Source organism: Lacerta agilis, chromosome 15, assembly GCF_009819535.1.
Source record: "Lacerta agilis isolate rLacAgi1 chromosome 15, rLacAgi1.pri, whole genome shotgun sequence".
NCBI classification, from domain to species: Eukaryota; Metazoa; Chordata; class Lepidosauria; order Squamata; family Lacertidae; genus Lacerta; species Lacerta agilis.
Genome location: NC_046326.1, coordinates 37,200,147 through 37,224,343, shown reverse-complemented (window position 1 = coordinate 37,224,343; position 24,197 = coordinate 37,200,147). Strand labels below are relative to the sequence as shown.

General features: G+C 47.7%; 1 protein-coding gene across 7 annotated transcripts in view; it reads right to left on the bottom strand.

Annotated features, from left to right (window-relative positions):
* ACACA (acetyl-CoA carboxylase alpha) overlaps positions 1-24,197 on the bottom strand; it is a 180,608-nt gene that overhangs the window by 117,921 nt on the left and 38,490 nt on the right. For all 7 annotated transcript variants that reach the window (XM_033171920.1, XM_033171922.1, XM_033171921.1 and 4 more), the window contains 12 exons: positions 23,691-23,794; positions 23,243-23,324; positions 22,591-22,736; positions 20,880-21,030; positions 19,939-20,073; positions 17,978-18,124; positions 16,677-16,865; positions 15,933-16,033; positions 14,422-14,510; positions 12,026-12,150; positions 7,659-7,772; positions 980-1,093 (listed from right to left, as the gene is read on the bottom strand). In XM_033171920.1, the coding sequence (XP_033027811.1) occupies positions 980-1,093; positions 7,659-7,772; positions 12,026-12,150; positions 14,422-14,510; positions 15,933-16,033; positions 16,677-16,865; positions 17,978-18,124; positions 19,939-20,073; positions 20,880-21,030; positions 22,591-22,736; positions 23,243-23,324; positions 23,691-23,794 (1,497 nt within the window). The remainder of the gene's footprint in view (positions 1-979; positions 1,094-7,658; positions 7,773-12,025; positions 12,151-14,421; positions 14,511-15,932; positions 16,034-16,676; positions 16,866-17,977; positions 18,125-19,938; positions 20,074-20,879; positions 21,031-22,590; positions 22,737-23,242; positions 23,325-23,690; positions 23,795-24,197) is intronic.

Sequence of the window (24,197 nt, the reverse complement as noted above, 5' to 3'; positions counted from 1 at the left end):
GTATAAGCTAAACAAGCTACAGCTTAGGACCCCACTCTCTTGGGGCCCCCAAAAAAATTTGAAGGCAAAAAATAATGTGTTTGCATTATTAAGTTTGTTATGAATAAAAAATCATTTTAAGTTAGAGCTTAATAATTATTTCATTATTAATATACTTCTTCTTAATTGTATTTCACTATTAATATACTTCTTCTTAATTGTATTTCAGTTCAACAATTACTTTGATAAAATGCTTATTTTGTTATGTGCAAATGGCTCTAGATACCTATTAGGTCCATAAATTACCATATAGCATATAATCAACACAAAAAAACAGTGACAATTTGTTGTTGAGAAAGGACAGCTGGACATATAAAGGGCCCCATTACCTTCAGTAGCTTAGGGCCTCATCCAAGCTAATCCGGCCCTGGGACCAGTGGTCAGGAATGATGGAAATTGTAGTCCAAAAACAGCTGGACACCCAAGTTTGGGAAACCCTGGTCCAGAGTGTTCATCCACAGATGAGCAGCCTGCCATGTCTCTGTATGGTAACCAACTCAAGCCTTGGCTCCTAATCAAGCTTTATCTGCAGGACTGAGCCATTTTGCTCTTTAGGTCTGCACTGGGTACCAGTTGCGTCATGCAAGTCACTCACAATGCAAAGATGCTGCATTAAAAAAAAACCATGCGGTCCATCTACAGAGGAGCCTGCCTGTCGCTTCTCTGTATGACTCCCTAGTCTGCACTTGCCTCCTCCCAATCACCCTTTGCTGGGGGCGGGTCATTCATTCCCATCTTCTCATCAGATGGGCCTGGATCATTCAAGAGACACCAGACTTGCCTACCCTCATAACATCTCTGCCTGAGTCTGTGTTCTGAGCCTGCCTTCTTCCAGACAGGAGCGATGCTCGAGGGGTCAGCTCCTTCAAGGATGGTCCACTCTTACCCTTCCACACTCTGAAAGCAAGACTTTTTTTTACTGCAAAATTGAAGCCCATACCTGCAAATTCTCTATACAGAACTGGTGCCCGTACATATCGATGGCCGAGAGGAAGATGGACTCCACCTGGTTATGTCGTAGCTCGTAAGAGGGCAAGTGGGAAGCGATGAGGACCTAGAGAGATAAGAAGACCAGGGGGGTGCGTTTAAAGACTGCCCGGAAGGTTAAAAAGTTGGACTTCAAACTCAGATTCAAGATCCGGTCCATCCCTGCACTTAAGGGGAACTTATTCCAAACCGAAGCAAAGAGCTTCATAACTGACCGGAAGTTATGAAGACAGTGGGTACACCCCTGCCAGAAAGCTTTGAAAGACAAGCCAGGGTGATCCTCTTGCTCTATGAGTCAGTTGCACGTGCTCACACCATCTGGGCAAGTGCATCAGATCACGTACAGCAACATGTTTGGAGCCCTGGTTTCATCAGGCTTTGCGATTTTGCACTGGAAAGATGGTCAGCCTGGCCGGGCTGAGCAGGGGGAGCTGTTAATTGGAAAGCAAGGGCGACAGGCTACTGGGAGGGGGGTGGGCACCATGGACTTGCTGTCAGTTTCAGCAAGTAAAAAGTAGAGTAGACCGCAGCATGTTTTTCAAGCCAGTGGTAAGAGACAGAGCGATACTCTGCAGCGAGGTTTCGTAGATTCCAGGCTGGTGGGATTTACTGCCTTTTCTCCTTTGTTTCAAAACAGAATTCCTGGATCAACCAAGCATAACCAGGTGCAAAAAAAATAAAGAACAGGTTGTCTCTGGGCTACAGGTGGGGGAGGGAGAAATTCGTTTCAGTTCACATGTAGAAGGGGACCAACTTATGTCTACACTCTTTGAAACAATTCGCAAACCAAAGCACAGGCAGCCTTCGAAATCTTCACTTTGCCAAATTTTGCAACACAGTTCTCCAGCCAAGCAATGTGTATGAAAAAGCATATACCTGGTTAAAGTGTGCGTAAAAATGCATATAACTGTGCAAGTAACATACGGAAAGACACTTTGCGAAAATGTGTTTCTCTTAGGCAAAACTGCGTATAAGAATGTGCGTTTCTAGAGAAATTCTGCACTAAAATTCTGATTAATTTTAACAAGGACTTATTTTTAAGATGGGGATTTGTGAATTGACATGGAAATGTGGAGAACTGAACTTAATGACTGGAAAAATTAGAAACCAAATGAGAGAAACCAAAAATTGGCATATTCACCCATGCCTAAGCTGAGCGCATGCTGAATCTAGGCATTTGTTTCCAGTACAGTGGTACCTCTGGTTACAAACTTAATTCGTTCTGGAGGTCCGTTCTTAACCTGAGGTACCACTTTAGCTAATGGGGCCTCCCACTGCCACCACCTCACGATTTCTGTTCTCATCCTGAGGTAAAGTTCTTAACCCAAGGTACTACTTCTGGGTTAGCGGAGTCTGTAACCTGAAGTGTTTGTAACCCAAGGTGTTTGTAACCTGAGGTACCACTGTACCAAGAACTAAAACTGATCTCAACAGTTCGTTCACACAAAAGGACATTTCTGGTTAGCTCTCTTCTATTTCAGCAGCCAAATTTAAGCAGAGGAAGAAGCCGTCTCGCTATCGCTATTGTTAATAATATTTTTTTTTAAAAAAAACCACAAGCTGCAAGTCAGAAAGTTTTGCAGATCTCCTGCAAATCACCCAGTGAACTAGGAACACAGGTCAAGCCAGCTTAGACCTGCCCATACAGACTGGCCATGGTGTGCCACTGGGGTCTGAACCTGCGACCTCCTACATGCAAAACAAATGCTCCACCCTTCTAAAGCAAGGTTCTAGTCCTCATGGCTCTGAATTCAGAGGTTTAAATAGGGGCATAGGAAGCTGCTTTATATAGGGTCAGACCATTGCCCCTCTATCTCTATCCTGACTGGCAGTGGCTCTCCAGGATTTTAGGCAGGGATCTTTCCCAGTACTGCCTGGAGATGCCATGAGGGACTGAACCGGGCATCTTCTGCATGCAGAGCAGCAAGGCATTTGCTTTGCCACTGAGCTATAGCCCTTCCTTTACCCTGAGTAGAACTGAGGTGGGTACAGCCCACTGTTGGAAAGAGAAGGGAATGGAATGGAGTATCCCGGAAATGGCTAGCTGGAAACCTAAAACAGGGGCACTTCATGCTGCAACAACTTGTTTTTGTTCTCTCTCTCTCCTATCTGTTGAAACAAAATAAAAAAATTCCCTTCCAGTAGCACCTTAGAGACCAATTAAGCTTGTTCTTGGTATGAGCTTTCATGTGCATGCACACTTCTTTTGGTATCTGAAGAAGTGTGCATGCACACGAAAGCTCATACCAATAACAAACTTAGTTGGTCTCTAAGGTGCTACTGGAAGGGGGGGAATTATTTTGTTTCGACTACGGAAGACCAACACAGCTACCTACCTGTAACTCTCCTATCTGTGATAGCAGGAATAGGAGCCCCTATGGAGAGAACTGGTATACCCCAGAGGTCTTTTTGCAGTGCCTCTGGTGATCACAGAGACTTCTGTTCAGCCACCCTCAATTTGATCTAGCAGGGTATTACTTTATTTCAATGAAGTAATTTGATCCAGCAAGGCATGCCTCCAGATCTCAGCACCAGCAATAAAAAAATAACCTTCGTTAATTGGACTACTGCAATGCGTTCTATGTGGGGCTACCTTTGAAGGTGACCCGGAAACTACAACTAATCCAGAATGCAGTAGCTGGACTAGTGACTGGGAGCAGCTGCCTTGACCATATAACGCTGGTCCTGAAAGACCTGCATTGGCTCCCAGTACGTTCCCAGCACAATTCAGAGTGTTGGTGCTGACCTTTAACGGTCTCGGCCCAGTATACCTGAAAGAGTGTCTCCATCCCCATCGTTCTGCCCGGACACTGAGGTTCAGCTCCGAGGGCCTTCTGGCGGTTCCCTCCCTGCGAGAAGTGAGCTTACAGGGAACCAGGCATAGGGCCTTCTCGGTAGTGGCGCCCGCCCTGTGGAACGCCATCCCTTCAGATGTCAAGGAAATAAACAACTATCTGACTTTTAGAAGACATCGGAAGGTAGCCCTGTTTAGGGAAGATTTTAATGTTTGATCGCTTTTTTATTATTAATATTCTGCTGGGAGCCACCCAAGTGGTTGGGGAAACCCAGCCAGATGGGCAGGGTGTAAATAATAAATTTATATCCTCATCCAAGCTTGGCCAGAAAAGAGTCCAGCTGTTTTCGGTGGGGCCTACTCCCAGGGCAAGCACGTTTACATTGCTTTGCAGCCTTAGCAGACCAAATTCTACCCTGCCAAGCTTCTGATTTCTCACGCATTCCAAGGAAGGGCTTCCTAAAACACGAGGAATACAGGCTCTTGTTTTGGACAACGGAGCCCCAGGTGGGGGGAGCTGCTTTAGAAGCCCAAAGCCAGCAAGGGAAAAAAAGGACAGGGGCGGCGGCAGAAGGAAAACTCCACCGCGATGCCAACGGCAGCATGATAAAGACATCCGCCAGAGCAGCGGCGGTGGAGTCCCCAGTGTGCCACTGAGGGGTTCAGTGACTCTGAATAGTTCAAGGGCGAGGATAGCAATCCGGCAGAAGACAGAAAAGGTCACAGAGCGGCTTCAAACGCCCGCTCACTTTCAATGCTCATGCACTGGAATTAAGAGAAAGGAAAGGAAGCAGAGATTCACTTCCCTCACTTAAAAGATTTTTTTTTTTTTTAAGAGCAAGCCTCCCTGCTGGAAGACTTTTTTGAATGGAAATTGGGGAGAGTGTGGAAGAAGGGAGCAAAGGAGCCGGGAGAGGGAGAGAGAGAGAAGCTTCCGGGGGCAGAGAATTCTTGTGAGGTAATTAGATCCTGTTTGGTCTTTTCCCCTCTCTCCCACTACTTTAATTATACAGAAAAGCCACTAGTGACGGAGATGGGCTTGAAGAGAGAACTCTCCAGGTGTGCATCTGGTATTTAAATTGGAACCCAAGGTAGATAACCTTGGTAAGGGGGGAGGATTGAGGGGGGAGGTGTGGGGGACACACAAAATAAGAGTTTTATTTCAGGCCTTTAGAAAAAAAGGGGCAGGTGATTTCCATCAATCCCTGGAGAGACGCTCAAGAGATACCGCTGCTCCTTCGTTGTCGCGACGCATATCAGCGAATTTCCTCTTTGTTCCAAGGATCCCAGGCCAAATGCAGCTTGGCTGTTTTTGTTTTCCCTTTTCCAATTTGGGTGTTCAACAGCAGCAGGCAAATGGGGCACTGAGCCGGAGGAACAGGGGGGAAAGGTACCACGACGTCCTGTTTGCAACCACAGTCCTGACACAGGATCTGGAAACAGGAGAGGGGTGGCTCTTTCCACCTGTGGTTCCCTTTCCTGCCCCTCCAGATATGTGCCTGGGTTGAGCCTTAGGTGCCAGCAGAAGGCCAAAGAGCGCAAGGCCTCCTGCCTTCTGGTTCTCAGCCGTGCCGGACAAACCCAATGCCACCAATCCAAATCCTGCTGAGAAAGGAGCTGCTTGGCTGCTGCCACTCCACTCTTGCTTTTCAAGAAACTGTAGCCTTGCAGAGTGCACAGTATGATGCTCTTGGGAGCTACGCTAGAGCTGCATTAGGTGCTTTTCTTAAGGAAGCGATGGGACTTTGCTGATTAACAGTATCTGGAACCAAGCGGGCAGTAGCAGACTTGCCTTCCCTCCTCTAACCCATTCCCCACCATCACCACCACCAGGGTTTCTCAATACACTGTCCTAAGGTTGCCTGTCGGCATCTGAGCACATGGAAGGCTGACAACACATCCTGGCAAGTGGTGTTGCCAAGTCCCAGGCCTTGGCCCTGAGAAGCAGGTTTGGTGGCCCATCCGCAGGGCTTCGGGGCAGCAGCTTTAAACTCGGGACCATCCCCTTAGTGCCTCTCAAGGCCCAAAGAAGAAGAGTTTGGATTTGATATCCCGCTTTATCACTACCCTGAAGGAGTCTCAAAGCGGCTAACATTCTCCTTTCCCTTTCTCCCCCACAACAAACACTCTGTGAGGTGAGTGGGGCTGAGAGACTTCAGAGAAGTGTGACTAGCCCAAGGCACCCAGCAGCTGTATGTGGAGGAGCGGAGACGCGAACCCGGTTCCCCAGATTACGAGTCCACCGCTCTTAACCACTACACCACTGTTGGCTCTCAAGTCAAGGAGTTTTGCAACAGTGGAGATGACTGTTCACCGTGTTTATTTTAAAAGCTCACTTTTAAAAGGCATTTACACACCGTTCTGGAAAACAGATGCTTCGCCCTCCCTACTTCCAACATTTCTCCAAATTTCTTGGGAGAACACGGGTGGGAGGGGAAATATTCTTGCTCCGGGTTTTTTAAAGATTTTTTTTTAACTGCTGAGTCTTGTGGCTGTGTGGCAGCCCCATGATACCTCAAGTCCTGACCTCATGACATCACTTTGAGATATTTGGGTTGGGGGTGCTGAGAACTGGCACCCTCACTGCACCCTTTCCCCAACCGGGTGCCCTCCAGGTGTCGCTGGCACAACGGGGCAGGCTGCCCCTGAACAAAGAGATCAGATAAACTGATTAACATGCAACTTGTTATTTAGGGCAGGGGTCGGCAACCTAAGGCCCATGGGCCACAAGCGGACCACGGGGGTTGTTTAAACGACCCACAAGCCGCCCCTGAACCAAGCCGCCCGCTCAGCGAGTCCCCGTGTGCTGCGCTAAACCACAGGTGTGATCCAGCCCACTGAGCGATCTCTGCAGGAGTGAACCGGCCCAGGCGAGGTAGACCTTGCCGACCCCTGATTTAGGGTAAGGGGTGGAACTCAGGCCTGGGAGCCAGATGTGGCCCCCAGGCCTCCCTATCTGGCCCTTGAAACGCCTTAGGACATTGCCCCTCCCCAGCCCTGCTCTGTGGCTCCACAGAGTGCTTCCGGCCAGCTAGAACCTGTCCTTGGAACTGCAAGGATGCCTCTTCCCTGCCTGGAAGGGTCGTGTGGGTGTACGTCAGCGTGCATACCCTTCGGCAATTAATTAATTAATTAATTAATGGCACTTAATGCCAAAATCAATTTCTAAGCGGTTCGCAAAATACAAAAACCAGCCAAACATTAAACACCCATAATTAAAATGCACGCTAAAAGAATCCCATTAGAAACGTCGCAGCAATTAAAAAGGGGGGGAACTTGGTTTGAGAGAAAGAAGGGAATGCCAGCGTTAACCGGGTGCATCTTCAGAAGCCAGCAAAGCAGGGAGGGAAACTCTGCTTTCTATGCCTGGAACATAGCCCTCCTTAGGAAGGAAAGTATCATATTCACTGGCTACGGCCCCATGCACTGCTGGCATGCAGCCACACACCCCCAGAAGCTCTTTCATGGGAGGATATAGTCCCAAAGCAGAGAAAGGCTCCCTCATCCCTGCTTCTGGTTATCCTGAAGATTGGGTTACTGGGAAAGGGCTCAGTGGGTAGTGAACTGGATTGGCAAGCAGAAGGCCCTAGGTTTGACCCTTGGCATCCTCAGGTGGGGCCAGGAGTATCCCCTGCCTAAAATCCTGGAGAGCCGCTGCGAGTCAGGGTAGACAGTGCTGAGTTAGATGGACCAATGTTTTGTACAAGGCAGCTTCCTAGGCTCCTATGGGTGCAGAAAAGAGGACGAAAAGGGGATTCTGATCCTGCACTGAGAAGCAAACATGAGGCCCCACCCCCACCCATATCCAGCCCCCAGCATGGAAAGAACAGCTTGGTACCTGGCGGGCCCGCAGGGCGACCTTGGCATTGGTGGTCTTGCTGAGCTGGGTCAGCTCCGTCAAGATGTTAATGAGCTCGTCCGTCAAGGTCGGATCTCGTCCGCACAGCTGGTCCTGGAGAGGAGGAGGGGAGAAATATGGGGAAAGTGATTTGCAAACGTTTTGCCCAAGTGCCGCAGACACGGAAAGAGCAGGGAGGGTTGCGGAAGGCAGGAAAAAGAGGAGAAGGGTTCAAAAAACAACAGCAACAGCCCTCAAGTGAAAGAGCTTAATAGCTGCAATGGAAGGAGTTTTCCAATCCTTCTTATGGAAACTGCCCCTTCCGTAAACACACAAGGATATGCCCAAGCCGTTGACAGTGAACAGATTACTATTAATTTTTTTAAAATGTCATTAATTAAAATATTTTATGTTTTAACGTTTGTTTATTTATTGTGCTGCTGCCTTGGAGTTGTGGGGGTGGTTTTTGTAACATAAAGGTGGGTCAAAAGAAAAGACATTAAACAAATGAATAAAGCATTTAGCGCTTTTTTCAGATCAAAATAAAACAGAAGTAGAGGAGGAAACAGGGGAACTCAAAGATCTGCAGAGGGTGTCGGGGGAGAACATCCTCAAAATGAGGACTGAGCATGCTCAGCACCCCTGGAATGGTGGCTGGCAAAAAAAAATTGCATTTTAATTTTTTGCGGGTAGGGTTGCCAGGTGTCCACTATTTGAGTGGACAGTCCACTTTTTTCACATTATGTTCACTATGTTTTTTCACAAAATAGTGGACTTTTTTTATTCAAAAGCTATTTATGATGAAATGGTATTTCAATACGTGTTTAAATGTTTGTAAGAAAATATATAATTTAATTTAATTTTAACCCCCCCCCCCCGCTTGTCCACGATTTTTTTGGAAGCAGGCCTTGGCAACCCTATTTGCGGGCTTCCGTTTTGACCTCTGCCTAGCATATGCTGCAGGCCACCACGACGTGGGCCTATTTGCAGGCTTCCCAGAAAGGCACCTGGGCTGGCGACTGTAGGAAAGAGAAGCAGCAAATGCTGGATCTGGGGTTGGGGTGGGGAGACGGGACCTTGTTCTGGTCCAGAGTGGGGCTCTTGTTATAGGGCCTGTTTCTCAATCAGGGAGGGAGGCAATAAGTCCCTTCCCGTTTTTTTAAATTCCTCAACTCAACACAGGTGTGATCCAGGTGAAAAAAGGAGGGAGGGAGGGTGGGTGTTTGGGACCAAGGAGAGAAGTTTAAACACCCTTCCTCCTCGCAAGAAGAAATCGTCAAGCGAATGACAACAAGAAAACAAAGCAGCGCGGCGGCACTCTCATTGGCTCTGGCCTGCCCTGATTGGCAAAGGCGGCGGGCGAAAAAGCCTCAAACGGGTTCTTTGACAAGGCCTAACGCCTCCCCGGCACCCCCATGTAATTACACACTTGAGTGACTGGACTCTGAAGAAAATTGAAGGCCTGAGCTGCGAACAGCTGCCATTTTCTCTCTCCATCATGCCGGCATGATTACTTGAGAAATGAACAGCCCCGGCTCAAAGCTACTCCAGAATTCTCAGAGGAAATATGGCTCCGTGTTCAAATAATGAGATTCTTAAGGCAAGCGTTACTTACAATCACACCGCAAAAAGAGAGAGAGAGAGAAAGGAAGGAAGGAAGGAAGGAAGGAGGAGGGGCAGAGGAGGGGGGAGAGGGGTTTTCTGTTTTTGTTTTGTTTTTTAAAGCAAGGTATATCTTATAAATTAGTATTTAAAGAACCCGGGGACTGTCTGGGCAGCCATGTTACTTGTCAGCTGTTCTTATTAAAGGGAGAGGGAGGGGAAGGGTTTTGGTTTTTAAAATTTGAGGTTCGTTTTTTTTTTAGTGACAAGAATCCACAAAGTCTTTAGCAAAAAAGAAAAAGAAAAAGGTGGGTGGGTGAGCAAGGGGAGATGAGGGGGTTGGGAAGGAGAACTCTATTAATTAGCATCTTCGAAAGCATGACACAGGCTATGATTGATGCCATCAATCCTGGTGTTAACTCTCCCACGTGACCCATAAAAAGGCATTTTCTTCACTGAAGTGTTATTTTTTAAAATGAGTCGAAAGTGCTTTTCCCACCCCCTCCCTCCACTCCCCTTTTTCAGGAACTTAAAAAGTGGGGTACAATGCCCATGTTTCAGATCTTTCTTTCTTTTAAAAAAAAGGTGGGGGGATGTTAGCGCCTCATCTTATAGCAAATAAATCCAAACGCAGAACCTTTGGCCCTCCAGAGGTTGGTGAAGAGCAACTCCCCTTGGGCCATGCTTGCTGTGGGTGTTGGGAGTTGTAGTTCAGCAGCCTCCGGGAGTCCCAAAGGTTTCCCACACCTGCTCTGAGGGTTCTTGCCAGTTCAGTCCTACTCAGAGTAGACCTGCCAAAATTAATGGGCCTACGTTGCTGATGTCTATAGACTTCCATGTGCCTACTCCGAGTAGGCTACAACCCAGAAAATATATGATGGAATTAGGGAGGCGCCACAACTAGAGGGCAGAACATCTGCTTGGCATGCAGAAGGTCCCAGGTTCGATCGCCGGCATCTTCAGGTAAGCCTGGGAAGGACCCCCGTCTGAAACCCTGGACAGCCACTGCCAATCAGTGTGGATGGGACTAACTTGTATGGCAGAATGGTCTGGCTCAGTATACGGCAGCTTCCCATGTTCCTTCAAGCTCCCCAGCTGTGCATTGAGTCCTGCGGATGCCAATTTGCACTTCGGGACAATGTGTTACATTTGGTATCCGAGCTGACTGCTGTGTTTGTTAGGGAGAAGAGAAGCTGCAGAGGCACAATCTGGTCAGTACATGACGCAGACCTCCAGATGTTGCTAGACTGCAACTCCCTCCCTTCCCAAAACACTGGACGAGATGGCTGCTGGGACCTGGCAATCCAACAACATCTGGGAGGCACCCATTTGCGGAAAATGGATACAGCGGCATCATCGTTTTGGGGTAAACAGCAGCAGCGGTTGGTGGGGCAGAATACAGGGAGACCAGATGTTGGTGGAAACAGAGCCAATGATAGACATAGCCACTCCATGATTGGTTGTAGGTAAACGACAAGCAAGTGCTTCACCTGAATGGACTAATCTCTCTGCCTCTCTCTTTCATATATGTTCATGTATATACAAATACATACATACACACATACATATCCATTTTGATATATTATTTGCAGCACCAGCAAAGAAAACCAGGGCAGGTATTTTCAATAATGTGTCAATGGATGGCAAATGCAACTGTTTAATCTGAATAAACTAGATCACAAGAAGCCTTCAGACAATGTGGTTCGGTTATGCTTTGTATGCTAAATGAGAATCGGGACCCTTAATTGCTTATGCTTTTATGCCAGTGTTTTGGGCATGCTATAGCCTATGGCTGCAATAAGTAAATATTGATTGCATTGCATCATCATCACCATTATTATTATTATTATTATTATTATTATTATTATTATTATTATTATTAAAAACCTCCCAACCAATATCTGACTTACAGAAGCTTGCACACTAGTCAGAGTAACTCAGGCACACACACACACACACACACACACACACACACAGAAACATTCTCTCTTCATCCATCCCTGGTCTGACTACAGCCACCCAGTGCACAGAACTTGTTAAAAATAAGAGAAATGGATAGGTTGACCAACACTACAGAATGATACAGAACAAGAATGGGGAATCTCAGGGTCAGGAGCTGTATGTGGCCCTCCAGGCCTATCTGACTGGCTCTTGGAACGCCCCACAGACTATACTCCCCAGCGGTACTTTTGAGTGCTTTTGCCTAGGTGGAATGTGTCCTCGAAATCCAAATAATGCCTCTTGCTTGCCTGGATAGACTATGGAGAGGGTTGTTTGAGGATGGGGTTAAACTACCCTACTGTACAAAGGTAAACTTTTACATTTGCTGCTCCACCCACTTTTGCCTGTGGTCCCACCCACCACTTGCATGTGGCCCCTGGAAAGAATGCAGCCCATAGGTTGGAACAAGGGTCCCCATCCCAGTGCAGATCTTGGGATAATCAAGATCCACCAAGCTCCTCCTGTTCTGAAGTGTTTACAAAATAGGCAGTAATTATACAAACCCCTATTTAACTTCAAGAACCAGGGGTGTTCTTTCTTCCACCTCGTCTACGCCTCCGATCCGCCTTTCCTTTTGTGGCATGACTTTCACACACTGAAAGCCCGCAGGCAGGAGCTGCCTTTGCTTTAACTGATTGCATAGAAGTGGCTCTAGAACCCTTTCCGGATGAAGATCAGGTTAAAAAGGCTCCAAACAAGCAAACAAACCTCTGAGCAATGAACGGGCTAGAAAGAGTCCAAGGCACAAAACCTCATTGACTTACGATAAGCATCGTCACGAGAAGATTCTTCTTGGTGACTTGGGCGTGGGAGAAGATGTAGTTAAGGACAGTGTTCATGTCCGTTTTGTTCTCTTCTCGAAGGGCGAAGACACACTTATCGTAGTGACCTGCGGCCAGAATGCAAGGTGTTATGTATATACCGAGGATCCTTAATCAGAGGCGCCTTAACAGAGATGTTGCCTTACAGCAGATCAGAGAATTTGTCCATTACAGTAGTAGTGTCCACACAGAACACTAGTAGCTCTCCAGGTCTGAGGGCACTCCCATACTGTCAAAGGTAGATGTAGATCTACCAGTAGATCTCTAGCTGCTTTTGCAGTGGATCCACAAGGTTTTCTTCCGTCTCCCAGTTGCAATAATGAATAGCGACAATGGCAATAACAAAACAGCTTCCCTCAGCCCCCCCCCCTTCCTCCCACTGCACTTGAGCTTGCTTTTTCCTCCTTCCTGGTGCTGGGAGAAAGCCATGCCTGAAATCCTGGAAAGCTGCTACCGGTCTGTGTAGACAGGAGTGGGTCAGATGGACCAACGGGAGGCCTCCTATGTTCCTTCCAAGAACAGGCAAGGACATTCCAGCTCCGCTTACCTGTGGGGCTCGGGTGATGCAAGCCCGAAGCTAGCAACTTGAAATTGCCTGAGCCCAATAGGTAAGTGGAACTCGAATGTCAGCAAAGTCAGCACCAAGAATTCCACAACTGGGGTGCTGCTGTGGAGAAGACCCTCTCTTTGTCCAGGGACTGGGCCCCTAATCTGTCAGGTAGCTAGCAAGCCAGAGCACTGGTCCACCTTGCTCAGCGCTGTTTACACCGGCTGGCAGCAACTCCCAGGGTTGACAATGGAACAGACTCCCTCAAAAGCTGGTGGGCTCTCTCCTTCGCTGGAGGTTTTTAAGCAGAGCTTGGATGGCCACCTGTCATGAATGCTGTAGCCAAGATTCCTGCATTGCAGGGGGTTGGGCTAGATGACCCTTGGGGGTCCCTAACAACTCTAAGATTCAAACACGAGTCTTTCCCAGCCCTGACTAGAGAGGGAGGAGGCTAAGCCTGAAAGCAAATGTCCTACCACTGAGCTATGGCCCTTCCAAGGTACACCCTTGGCTCAGACGGACAAGACGGCTCTGCAACAAGCAGAGCCTGCTTTGCACACAAATACTTGTGCAAAGTGAGCCTCGAGGGGAAGGCGCTTGAAACGCCACCTATCTCCCTCCTTAGCCTGCCACCTACCCCATTCACTGCTCCTTAAGAGAAAAGCCAGAATGCTGGATTTTCCATTACAAGGTCATCTGCTGCACCGATCTGGAGTGGAAATTAATCTCCCAATTCTCAAGAAGAGGATAGCAAGGCTTGCAAGAAGGCGACAGAGGGGTTCCCCCCCCCTACATATCCAGAACTGAGAGCTGTGCGGTCTGCTACTGCCACCTGGTGGCCACAGGCCCTGGAAGGACATCAGAAGAGCCCTGCAGCTGACCAGGCCAGAGGCCCCTCTAGGCCAGCATCCTGCCGTCACAGCAGCCAGCCAGATGCACAAACACACACACCCATGGGAAGCCCGTGATCAGGACCCAAGTGCAGCAGTAGCAACTATCCCCGCCTGCAAGTCCCAGCGACTGGTATTTAGAGTCTGAGTGCCTCCATGAATTTGCCTGCTCTTTTAAACCCACCAGAGTCCAGGAGCTGCAAACCATTTTAGGTTCACAAATGCACGTGCATTTTTCATCAAGTGCCGTGTGTGCTCCTCCACTCAGTTCTCTTTTCCAGAATGGTTTATAATCAATCCCTCTTCCCAGGCAACTCTGCAGCTCCTAACAGCACCCTTAGCCAAGTACAGTGGTACCTCGGGTTACATACGCTACAGGTTACATACGGTTCAGGTTACAGACTCCGCCAACCCAGAAATAATGCTTCAGGTTAAGAACTTTGCTTCAGGATAAGAACCGAAATCGTGCTCTGGCGGCGCAGCGGCAGCGGGAGGCCCCATTAGCTAAAGTGGTGCTTCAGGTTAAGAACAGTTTCAGGTTAAGAACGGACCTCCGGAACGAATTAAGTACGTAAGCAGAGGTACCACTGTACAGTTCCCAGGATTCTCTGGGGGAAACTGGGACTGTTTAAAGTGTTACAACAGTACTTTAAATTATGGTGCGGATGGAGCCTAGCTCTTGCCTAAAGCGTGCATGGGGTTAACTTGTATTTAGCATAAGCTGCCATCTGGTGGCCAGACTTCTTCTTGCAACACTTCTATCCAGGGCTGCAAAATAAAAGATTAAAGAAAGCATATAGCCACACTGTGCTTGTGCCTCACACCTTGGCCGTCTCTGCTCTCCATCAAGTCCCCACCACCCACAACCAAAACCTTGCATCTTGAAGCTGTGCGAGAATTACCGTGCTGAAATTGAGTCTCCACCTTCAGGTACTGTCGTAGCAAGTCCATGACTACAGTCTTCATGTGCCCTCGGTTGCCACTCCGGTACCTATAATGAAAAACCTCAAGTGAAGCAGCTAGCCCTCATGACCCTATGATTCTGGACTTTGTCAAGCTCTCCAGTGACAAAACTCAAGTAGACTGGGCGCTCTAAGAATCCAAGTGCTGGGTCCATTATCCAAGACTGAATCCCTCGATCTTTGTAGCAGAGCATGGTGTAACAGAGTCGAGATGGAATGGACCCTAACAAATGGAATCTCCACCCTGTATTCATTTTCTAGATCAGGGGTCAGCAAACTTTTTCAGCAGGGGGCCGGACTATATTTTGGGGGGTGGGGTGGGGTGGAAATGAACAAATTCCTATGCCCCACAAATAACCCAGAGATGCATTTTAAATAAAAACACACATTCTACTCATGTAAAAACACCAGGCAGGCCCCAAAAATAACCCAAGATGCATTTTAAATAAAAGGACACATTCTACTCATGTAAAAACACGCAGATTCCTGGACTGTGTGCGGGCTGGATTTAGAAGGTGATTGGGCTGGATCCGGCCCCCAGGCCTTAGTTTGCTTACCCATGTTCTAGATTTTAAAAGAAAAAAAATACTCCCAACACACAGCAGCTTGCTTTATGTGTCACAATAAGCCAAAACATGGTTTTGTGCAAATGGAAAAGAGTGCAGGCTCCCAGAGGGGAGATCTCGGTGGAGATCACAGCCACTTTGAACCTCGCTGGCCATTTTGATGCCGCAGTAAACCATGCTTTGACTTAGTTAGCATGTTGCCCAATCCCAGGGTTTAACTCTCCTAGGTGAACCAAAAGTTATAAACCAGACGAATAACCTTAGCTTCAACTTGTGGTTATTCTGGAAGGAGCGAAACCACAAGCCCTAGTTCAGGTAACATGCTGAAGCCAAACCATGATTTAGCTAAGCATAGCAGCAGAATGACCAGTAATGTAGGGGTGGGGGAACCAAGGACTGGGGAGGAACAACACAGCCACAATCTCCTCTCCCGAAGTTTGCATGTTCCTGCTAAGCCATAGTTTAGGGGATCCCGGTTACAACCAAGTGGTGAGCCAAGCAAGTGAATTTCTTACAGGAACAGGTATTGAGGGAGGGAGAGAGGGTGGAGCAAATCTGCCCACTAACTCCAAGGAAGGGTCAATGATGAGAAGAGTCCCAACCCTACTATATTAGGAGCCATGGGCTCAGCAAGAGGTTTTGGAGCTCTGAGAGCCCTTGCATTCTGGCTGCTCTCATCTGCGGGTGTTTACGGAACAAGAAGGACGCTGCATTAGATGCCACAACTCCACACTCCTTGTCGCCTTTGCAGTTGGCCCCCTAGGTGTACTTGCTATTAGGGTTCCTATCCGGGAGCAGGAGGAAGCATACAGATAGCCCTCCCAGTTATGCCAATGGGCACGTGTCTGCCCTCACCCTGACACACACTTCTGACGCCAGGCTCACCTCTGCACCAGCTGCACGATACTCTGGGTGTTCATGAAGAAGACCTCTCGCTCCGATTTGCGATTCAAGGTGGCTGCGTGACTGTCCAGGATGTTGGCGATCTAGGGGAGGGAAGGAGAGAAGCATGAAACCAGGGATGGGGAACCATGATTCGAATGCGGGGCCCCTGGGCCTCATTAAATGGCCTTTGGATCTCTCCCAAGGCCGCAGCTCTCACGGGCCCCACTCTGCACCCTCCTCCAGGGTTTTTGCTTGGCTGGAATGCATCCTTGAACTCTGACAATGCCTCTTGCTTGCATGGGTGGAGGAGACAGAGGGGCATGTGAATGTGTGTTAAACTAGCCTGCTGTACACACGGTAAAATTTGCACAAGTGGCCCTGGCCACTTTTCCGTCTGGCTCCACCCAGCACTGGCAAGCGGCCCCTCGGAAGGGAACACATCCCTTGGGCTGAGAAACATTCCCCGCCCTTGGGTCCAAAAGCACATGAGGCAGCTGCCTTGCTCAAGTTAAGCAGGTCTCCGCCTGATCAGTGCCTGGACGGGAGACCGCCCAGATATAGCACCTTGAGTTCCACGACAGAAGACAGACAAGGTATACAGCAAATGCAATCTTAAAAAATGTGCATACGCCATTTTGGACATCGCCCTGACCCTCTCTTGGCAAATCCCATTCCACCCAGCATCCCAAAACAAATGTCCCTCCTGCTCGTACTTTCTCACGGCAAAGTACTTTCTCTGCTTACTTGCTGGCTGGGAAACTGGCAGAGGACGGAAGTGATGTTGCTGGCATACTGGGCCATTTCCTTTTTGATGGATTTCTCCACGTTGGGAGGGATCCTCCCGGAAACGCTTGTCATGATGTCCTGAAGTTCCAGGAGAGGCAAGGAGGGATCTCGGAGGGTCTTCATTAACCGCTCGACCCAGTCTTTCAGCTGTATTCAAAACAAGAAAAGGAGGAAGGATATTTCTTCTGGTTTTTAAAAGGAGGGGGGAAGAGAAGAGGAACATAGGAAGCTACATAGAGGACAGAGATTTCGATTATAAATATATGTAGAAATTTATGTTCAGCATGTCAGTGTATTATGTGTGGTTTACAGATTGTATGTACTGTGTTTTGTAGTTTAAATAAACCATCACCATCATATTTATACCCTGCCCAGCTGGCTGTAAAACGTATTACAAATAAAAATCCGTTTCAAAACCTGTTTGTTGTGCTTCCCAAAGCAGGAACTGTATTTCTAATAAAATAAACGGAGAAACGCCATGGTGCATCTGTAGCAGCACAACCGGATGCTTTCATCTGCCCCCACTGCAATAAAACAGGTCTCTCCTGTATCGGTCTCTACAGCCACAGCAGATGCTGTAACTCTCCAGATGTTTGCCTTTACCCCTGAAGGAGCACTCTTCCATTGTCTCCCGAGACATACGGATGCCGACCATAAATACATATTAGATATGTATAATTATTTATGTATCAATGAAAATAAATGGCTTAAGAATTCTCGGAGACAATTCTCAACATTGTAAGAGATTCCTTGAGACATATGTACTAATTAATATCGAGCACCTGAACATATTCTGTGTGATTTACAGGTTGCATGCATTATATTTTATAATTAAAAAATAAATACATTGAGCCTGTTTCAAACCCTGTTTAACTGTAATGGCTTCCAAAGCTAAGAGCTCCGAGAACCATACGGTACTTCAAATAAAATGGATGCGTGTTGTATTAGATTTTTACGTTCATTTACAAATAAGCAGAAATTTAAAGGCAGGCAACTTCTCAGAGATTATTTTCAGCACCCCCTCCCCAAAACTCTTCCCCCCCACTGCCCCTCGAAGAACTCAAACGCTGCCGCAAGAGTTTTGCAAAGAGCGAAAAACATGCAAGTCACAATATGCAAACACTTGTTCCAACGGGAGGATTTAAATGTAGAGAGACAGTTAAGAACACGGGGTGGGCGGGGGCATTTGCATCACAAAGTTTTGAAGCCCCCGTTGCACACAACCGGGGGGGGGGGGGAGAGGGGGGTGCCAGTAGTACCTTGCAGCCAAAGAAGGGCTCTGGAAGGCAGTATCCATTCATGACATTCACGAGGTTGTCGAGGACATAGTGGAAGACGCGGTGGAGTTTCTCTCCCCGGAGCGCCGTGCTCTGGATCTGCGGCAAGGCCCCCGTGTGGAACTCAGCCTTGGGAAACCAACAAAGACACAATTACTTGGTTCTTTTAAAGTTCTTGGTCGGATGCCTATCATGGTGAATCCAGACTGTTGGTAAGCAGCTCATCCGCTACTTTTTGATGTTTCTCATTACAAGAGTTAATCTAAACCAGTCAAAAAATTTAGTTCTCTGCAATTTCAGGTATTGTTTAAATGTATTCCAATCTTTGCTAAATTTTTCTTTCGCTTGGTCCCTTATCTGTCCTGTCAGTTTATCCATCTCAGCATATTCAATCAGTTTGATCTGCCAATCTTTTATTGATGGTAACGTCTTGCTTTTCCAATTCTGTGCAATCAAAATTCTCGCTACTATGGTGGCGTACATGAATAATTTCTTCAGATCTCTTGGGATCTCCCTACAAGAAATGCCTCAGGTTTGGGGGGGGGGGAATGAGATTTTAAACATCTTTTTCAACTTGTTATAAATTGAGTCCCAAAATTCCTTCATTCTTTTAAAAGGTCCTCCAGACATAATACATCGATCCCACCACCTCCTTACATTTCCAGCACCAATTTGAATTATTTTTGTACATCGTCGCTAATTTCCTCGGTGTTATATACCAGTGATAGAAGACCTTCCTGTAGTTTTCCTTAACAGAATAACAAGCTGTAAACTTAAGATCTTCCCTCCACAGTTTTTGCCAATCTGAGAGTTGTCTGTTATGGCCTAAATCTCTTGCCCACTTTACCATGGCAGATTTTAACTCCTCATCCTTCACTGACCATTCTAATAAAATTTTATACATTTTAGACAGTGTTTTATCATCATTATATATCAAGTCTCTTTCAAACCTTGAAAGTTCTTTATTAAAGCCCTTTTTATCTTGTTTGAATAGGTCATGTATTTGGTGGTACTGTAAGCAATTGGTCACTCTATTTTTAAATTTCTTCAAAGTTATTGAGTTCTAATTGGTTACCTTCTTCACAGATAATTTCTTTATATGTAACCCAATCATTAATCATGTTAACCTTTTTTACTGTCATGGCTTCCGTTCTGCGATAGCCACCAGGGTGTCTTTTGTTCCAGGATACCCTTGTTTTTCAACCAGACCGCGTATGGGGACCTTCTTATTACATGGTTCGCAAAGTCTCTGTGGACTTTCACCTTGTCTTAACATAACTAAGCATGCCAACCAAAATGATTGTTAAAGCCCTCTAGATCTAATATGTCAGTTTTTTTTTAATACTAGTAAAGGTAAAGGGGCCCCTGACCATTAGGTCCAGTCATGTCCGACTCTGGGGTTGCGGCGCTCATCTCGCTCTATAGGCCAAGGGAGCCGGCATTTGTCCGCAGACAGCTTCCGTGTCATGTGGCCAGCATGACAAAGCCGCTTCTGGCAAACCAGAGCAGCGCACGGAAACGCCGTTTACCTTCCCGCCGGAGCGGTCCCTATTTATCTACTTGCACTTTGATGTGCTTTCGAACTGCTAGGTGGGCAGGAGCTGGGACCGAGCAACAGGAGCTCACCCTGTCGTGGGGATTCGAACCGCCGACCTTCTGATCAGCAAGCCCTAGACTGTGTGGTTTAATCCACAGCGCCACCTGGGTCCTTAATCCAAGATAGGCATGTGGCTTCATGATACAGCCATAAAAATTCATCGCCAGGCCTGAACTGTTGCACCAACTGTTCCCAACTACTCAGGCTGGCCTGCTGGGCACTAAAACGCTTCCCGTTTCGGCTGGAATTTGTCCCAGGCAACATCATCTTGGCCCTTCAGCAGCAGCTCTAAGGAACTGACTCTCAGCTCCTCTCCAAAAGCTGCCTCTGCCCCCAAAGTCCTCACCTGCTGAACTCGGCTTGGGTCATCAAGCTGCAGTTTGGCAATGATGCAGCCGGGATCAAGCGCCGCACCAGCGCGCTTCACGTAATGGATGCAGCCTGACTCCACGGCAGTCAGAGTCATCACCATCTTCATCACCTGGGAGGCGAGGAAAGACAAGACAATGCATTCAGATTTCCACTGTATTTTGCTTTTCTTTCTCTCCTTCCCCCCGCCCATACAGTCTGAACTACCAAAAAGCTATTTCCAAAAATCTGTATTTAATTATTTCATAAATGCTTAAGACAGAAACTTCCAAAGAAAGTCAAGGGCCTCAAATGCCAAGGAGAAATTTAGCAAAAGTTTGCATTTGCAATTGCTGGAACCAGTTAATTTTCACATCTCCCAGTTTCCGTATTACTTGAACCCTAATCAAAGGCACATCATGATCAAGTCATTCTATACGGGCTTCTGGGTTTCCGTTGTTTATACTGAGTGTATCTGGTGAAGTCTGCAAAGTGAGGATGCGCCAAGAATGGAAACAAAGGAGACCTTGGAGAAGGAAGACGTTTCTCCAAGCATTTCCAAATATGTACAGTGGTTGCCAATGACAGATTCAGGACCGGTACTCATCATTCCTCAAGTCATTTTGCAAAAAGGAATCATTCCTCATAGGGGAATGTTTACCCCCCACTTCCATTTGCACCCATCCAATATTTTATTGCTTTTCTATCCTTTTGTTTCATTGCTTATGGTTTTATTCTTGATTCTGGCTTGTTACATCCGTGTTGTACTTCCAGCATTTCCATTTGCACAAGATGATCCCTTGCATAGCTTTTGATCCCCGTTTGAACTGTTGGCAAAGGCTTTTAGCCGCGAGCAACGAAAGTTTGACCCGAGCAAAGAAGCGCAGATGGTCCTTGAAGGAAGAACCCAGCAGGGCCAAAAGGGAGGGGGGGATTTACCTCGATTTCGGCAAAGCACTGGCCAGCAAAGACATGCCCTCCGTCTTCCACCACGTACTGGATGAGCTTCCCCGCTGAAGGCGAACGCAGGATGGACGGGTCATTCTCCTTCTCAAAGACGCAGGTCTTGTTGCCAATAGTGATGCGGTACCTAAGCAAAGAGGCACAAAGCCAGAGAATGAAAACAGCATCAACATCTGCCTTATAGTGACCCCAGGCCTTTGGTCCGTCCAGCTTAGTATTGCTACACTGAAAGGCAGGCAGTGGTCGTCCTGCTTGGAGATACCAGGGATTGAACTTGGGACCTTCTGAATGCAAGGCAGAAGTTCCACTGCTGAGCTCTAAGAAGCTGCCTTATGCCGAAACAGGTGATTTGGTCTATGTAGCTCAGTATTATCTATGCTGAATGGCAGTAGCTCTCTGCTGATTTCAGGCAGAGAACAGATCCGCCTGGGGGACTGAAGCAGGCACTTTCTATGTACAAGGCAAACCCTCTACCACTGACCTACGTCGCTTCCTCTAAAAATAAAACAAGATTATAGTCCTCACGGTTCTCAGCTAACAGCTAATTTAAACAGGAACATAGGAAGCTGCCTTATACCGAGTGGCCAGCTTTACATCTGCGGGCTCTCAGCATCAGGATCAAGCACCGCCGCCGCGCCCCCCCCCCCAGCTAACAAATCTCCTTGCCTCGTGCATGGGACAAGCAGAAGCAGGGTAGGGTAAGTTGTTTTTTAAGTAAGCATAGAGAAGCTGAAGTTGTGGCCCTCTGGTTGCTGTTGGGCTGCAACTCCCATCAACCCCAACCAGCAGGCGCAGTGGATGGATGGCAGTAAATGGATTGAGGTTGAATCCAGACAAGACAGAAAGTACTGTTTCTAGGGAACAGGGGGCAAGCAGGTGGGGGGCTCCCTGGTTCTGAATGGGGTAATTGCGCCACTTAAGGGCCAGGCGTGCCTGGCGTGCTCTGGTCCATGGGGTCACAAAGAGTCGGACACGACTGAACGACTGAACAACAACAACAACAAAGGGCCAGGTGTGCAGCCTGGGAGTCATTTTCGACTCACAGCTGTCCATGGAGGTGCAGGTCAATTCTGGGTGCAGGGCAGCTTTCTACCAGCTCTATTTGGTACACCAGCTAAGACCCTACCTGCCTGCGCCCTGTCACACCTGAGTGGTACATGGCCTGGTTATCTCCCACTTGGACTTCTGCAATGTGCTCTACATGGGGCTACCCTTGAAGGTGACTTGGAAACTACAACTTATCCAGAATGTGGCAGCTAGACTGGTGACTGGGAGCGGCCACTGGGATTATATATCAGCAATCCTGAAAGATCTACATTGGCTCCCAGTACGTTTCCGAGCACAATTCTTCCTTCTTCTTTTGCCAAATATTAGTTTACCAAATTTTTAACAAACCAATGCTAAATTACATCAGATTTCATACAGTTTTTTCCAATAAGTTGACTTCCAGCTCTTTTTCCTAGATGCTTTCACCCATTGCTGCTTGATATTACATATTCATTTCTAAACCGAGCGCAATTCAGAGTGTTGGTGCTGACCTTTAAAGCCCTAAAATTTGCTAAGCATGCATAATTTGTACAGAATGCAGATTATCTGGCAGAGGCTTGTTTTAAACTCAGGAGTATACCCAGAGTTGATCACCAGTGATCATTAAAATATTTGCGGGGGGGACGGGACGGGACGCTACCTGTCCACTTCCTCTTTCATGTAGGTGGTGTAGCTGCTGCCATCGTAGGACAAGAGCAGCCCTCCATCGCTCAGCCGGTGAACATCCACCTCCACGCAGGAGCCGTTCATGATGACGACATAGGAGTTTGGAGACTGTCTAGTCACCTGTAAGGGCAGGAGGAACAAGGGATGGAGATGGGCTCCCAAAGCTCATGTGAAACCTTTGGTTTTGCATTACCTGGTTTAGGCTTTTTGGGGTGGGGAGGGGAGAGACAGTGGGGTAGCATCCAACGTAGTCCTACTCAGAGTAGACCCATTTAAATTAATAGGCCTTGTTACTCTTGTCCATTCCCCACACCCCCGTGCCATGGGTCTATACTGAGCAGACTTATCAGTGGATACAGCCAGTGTTTCCTGTCCCTGTACTGGTATTGCTCCCCCACAATGGGATGTGCAATAAAATGTTGCAGCGTAAAGAGCTCCCGTTTCCCGTTTTAGGAAAAAGTACCGTCAGCCACTCTCAAGCCCACGGGATGCAAATCACAAGAAATGAATGACCCCCTATTACTGTGGTTGCATTCCGCATTTACATGGAATTGTCACCAAAATACACCTTTTGAACTTGGCGGCCATGGGATCCCACTCTTAACAATCTGCTGCGTGACACATACCTTCAGCACGTATTTCTTTCCTTCATAAATAAGTTCCACATCCACTGTGTTCAGCAGCGTATGAGCAGGTAAGACTTGGCCCCTGAAAGATTGTTGTGAAGGGAAAGGAATGGAAGATTACCTAACTAACTCTCATCCCTGGGATACTTGGCAGAGGGGGACGGTGGTGGGGGAACCACTGGGATTTAGTTTGCTCCGACCATCACTGGCTCTGGCTCCACCTACTGATGGGGGTCCCTGCTTTGCACCCCCCACCCATCCAAATGGGAAACCCATGCTTTGGCATCACACCAAAGTCCAACATCCCATTTTGCACAGCGGCTAACCAGATGCCTCTCCTGGGAAGCCCACAAGCAAGTCACGAGCGCAACCCAGCATAACCCCCCTGCCCCCCCAGTGAACCGGAAGCTTATTTCATTTTCAAGGTTTCTAAAGGGCTTTGCCTGACCTCTCCAAGGAGTGCAGGAAATTGGAGACGCTGTTCCGAAAGCCCACGTCAGCCACGTGCAGAGCCCCACACACAACTCCCAGCATGGTGTCTGGTCTCTCTGCCTAGAAAGAAAGGGAGAGAAAAAAAAGAGTTGGGAATAAACGCGGACAGTTTGCCACTCCAGGTTTAACTGGCAGTTTTCTATGAGAGCGTGGCGTAAGAGCTGGATCAGGCAAAAGGGGGCCCCATCCATTTCAGCACCCTTTTCTCACAGTGGACAACCAGAAGCCCCCAAGAGAAGGCCCCAAGAAGGACCTGAGGGCAACAGCAGCTCTGTCCACCTGCAATTCCAGACAACTGGAATTCAGTGGCATACTACCTCTGACAGTGGAGGCAGAACATAGCCGTTGTTGTTGCTGTTTAGTCGTGTCTGACTCTTTGTGACCCCACGGACGAGAGCACGCCAGGCACTCCTGTCTTCCACTTCCTCCCGCAGCTTGGTCAGATTCATGTTCGTAGCTTCGA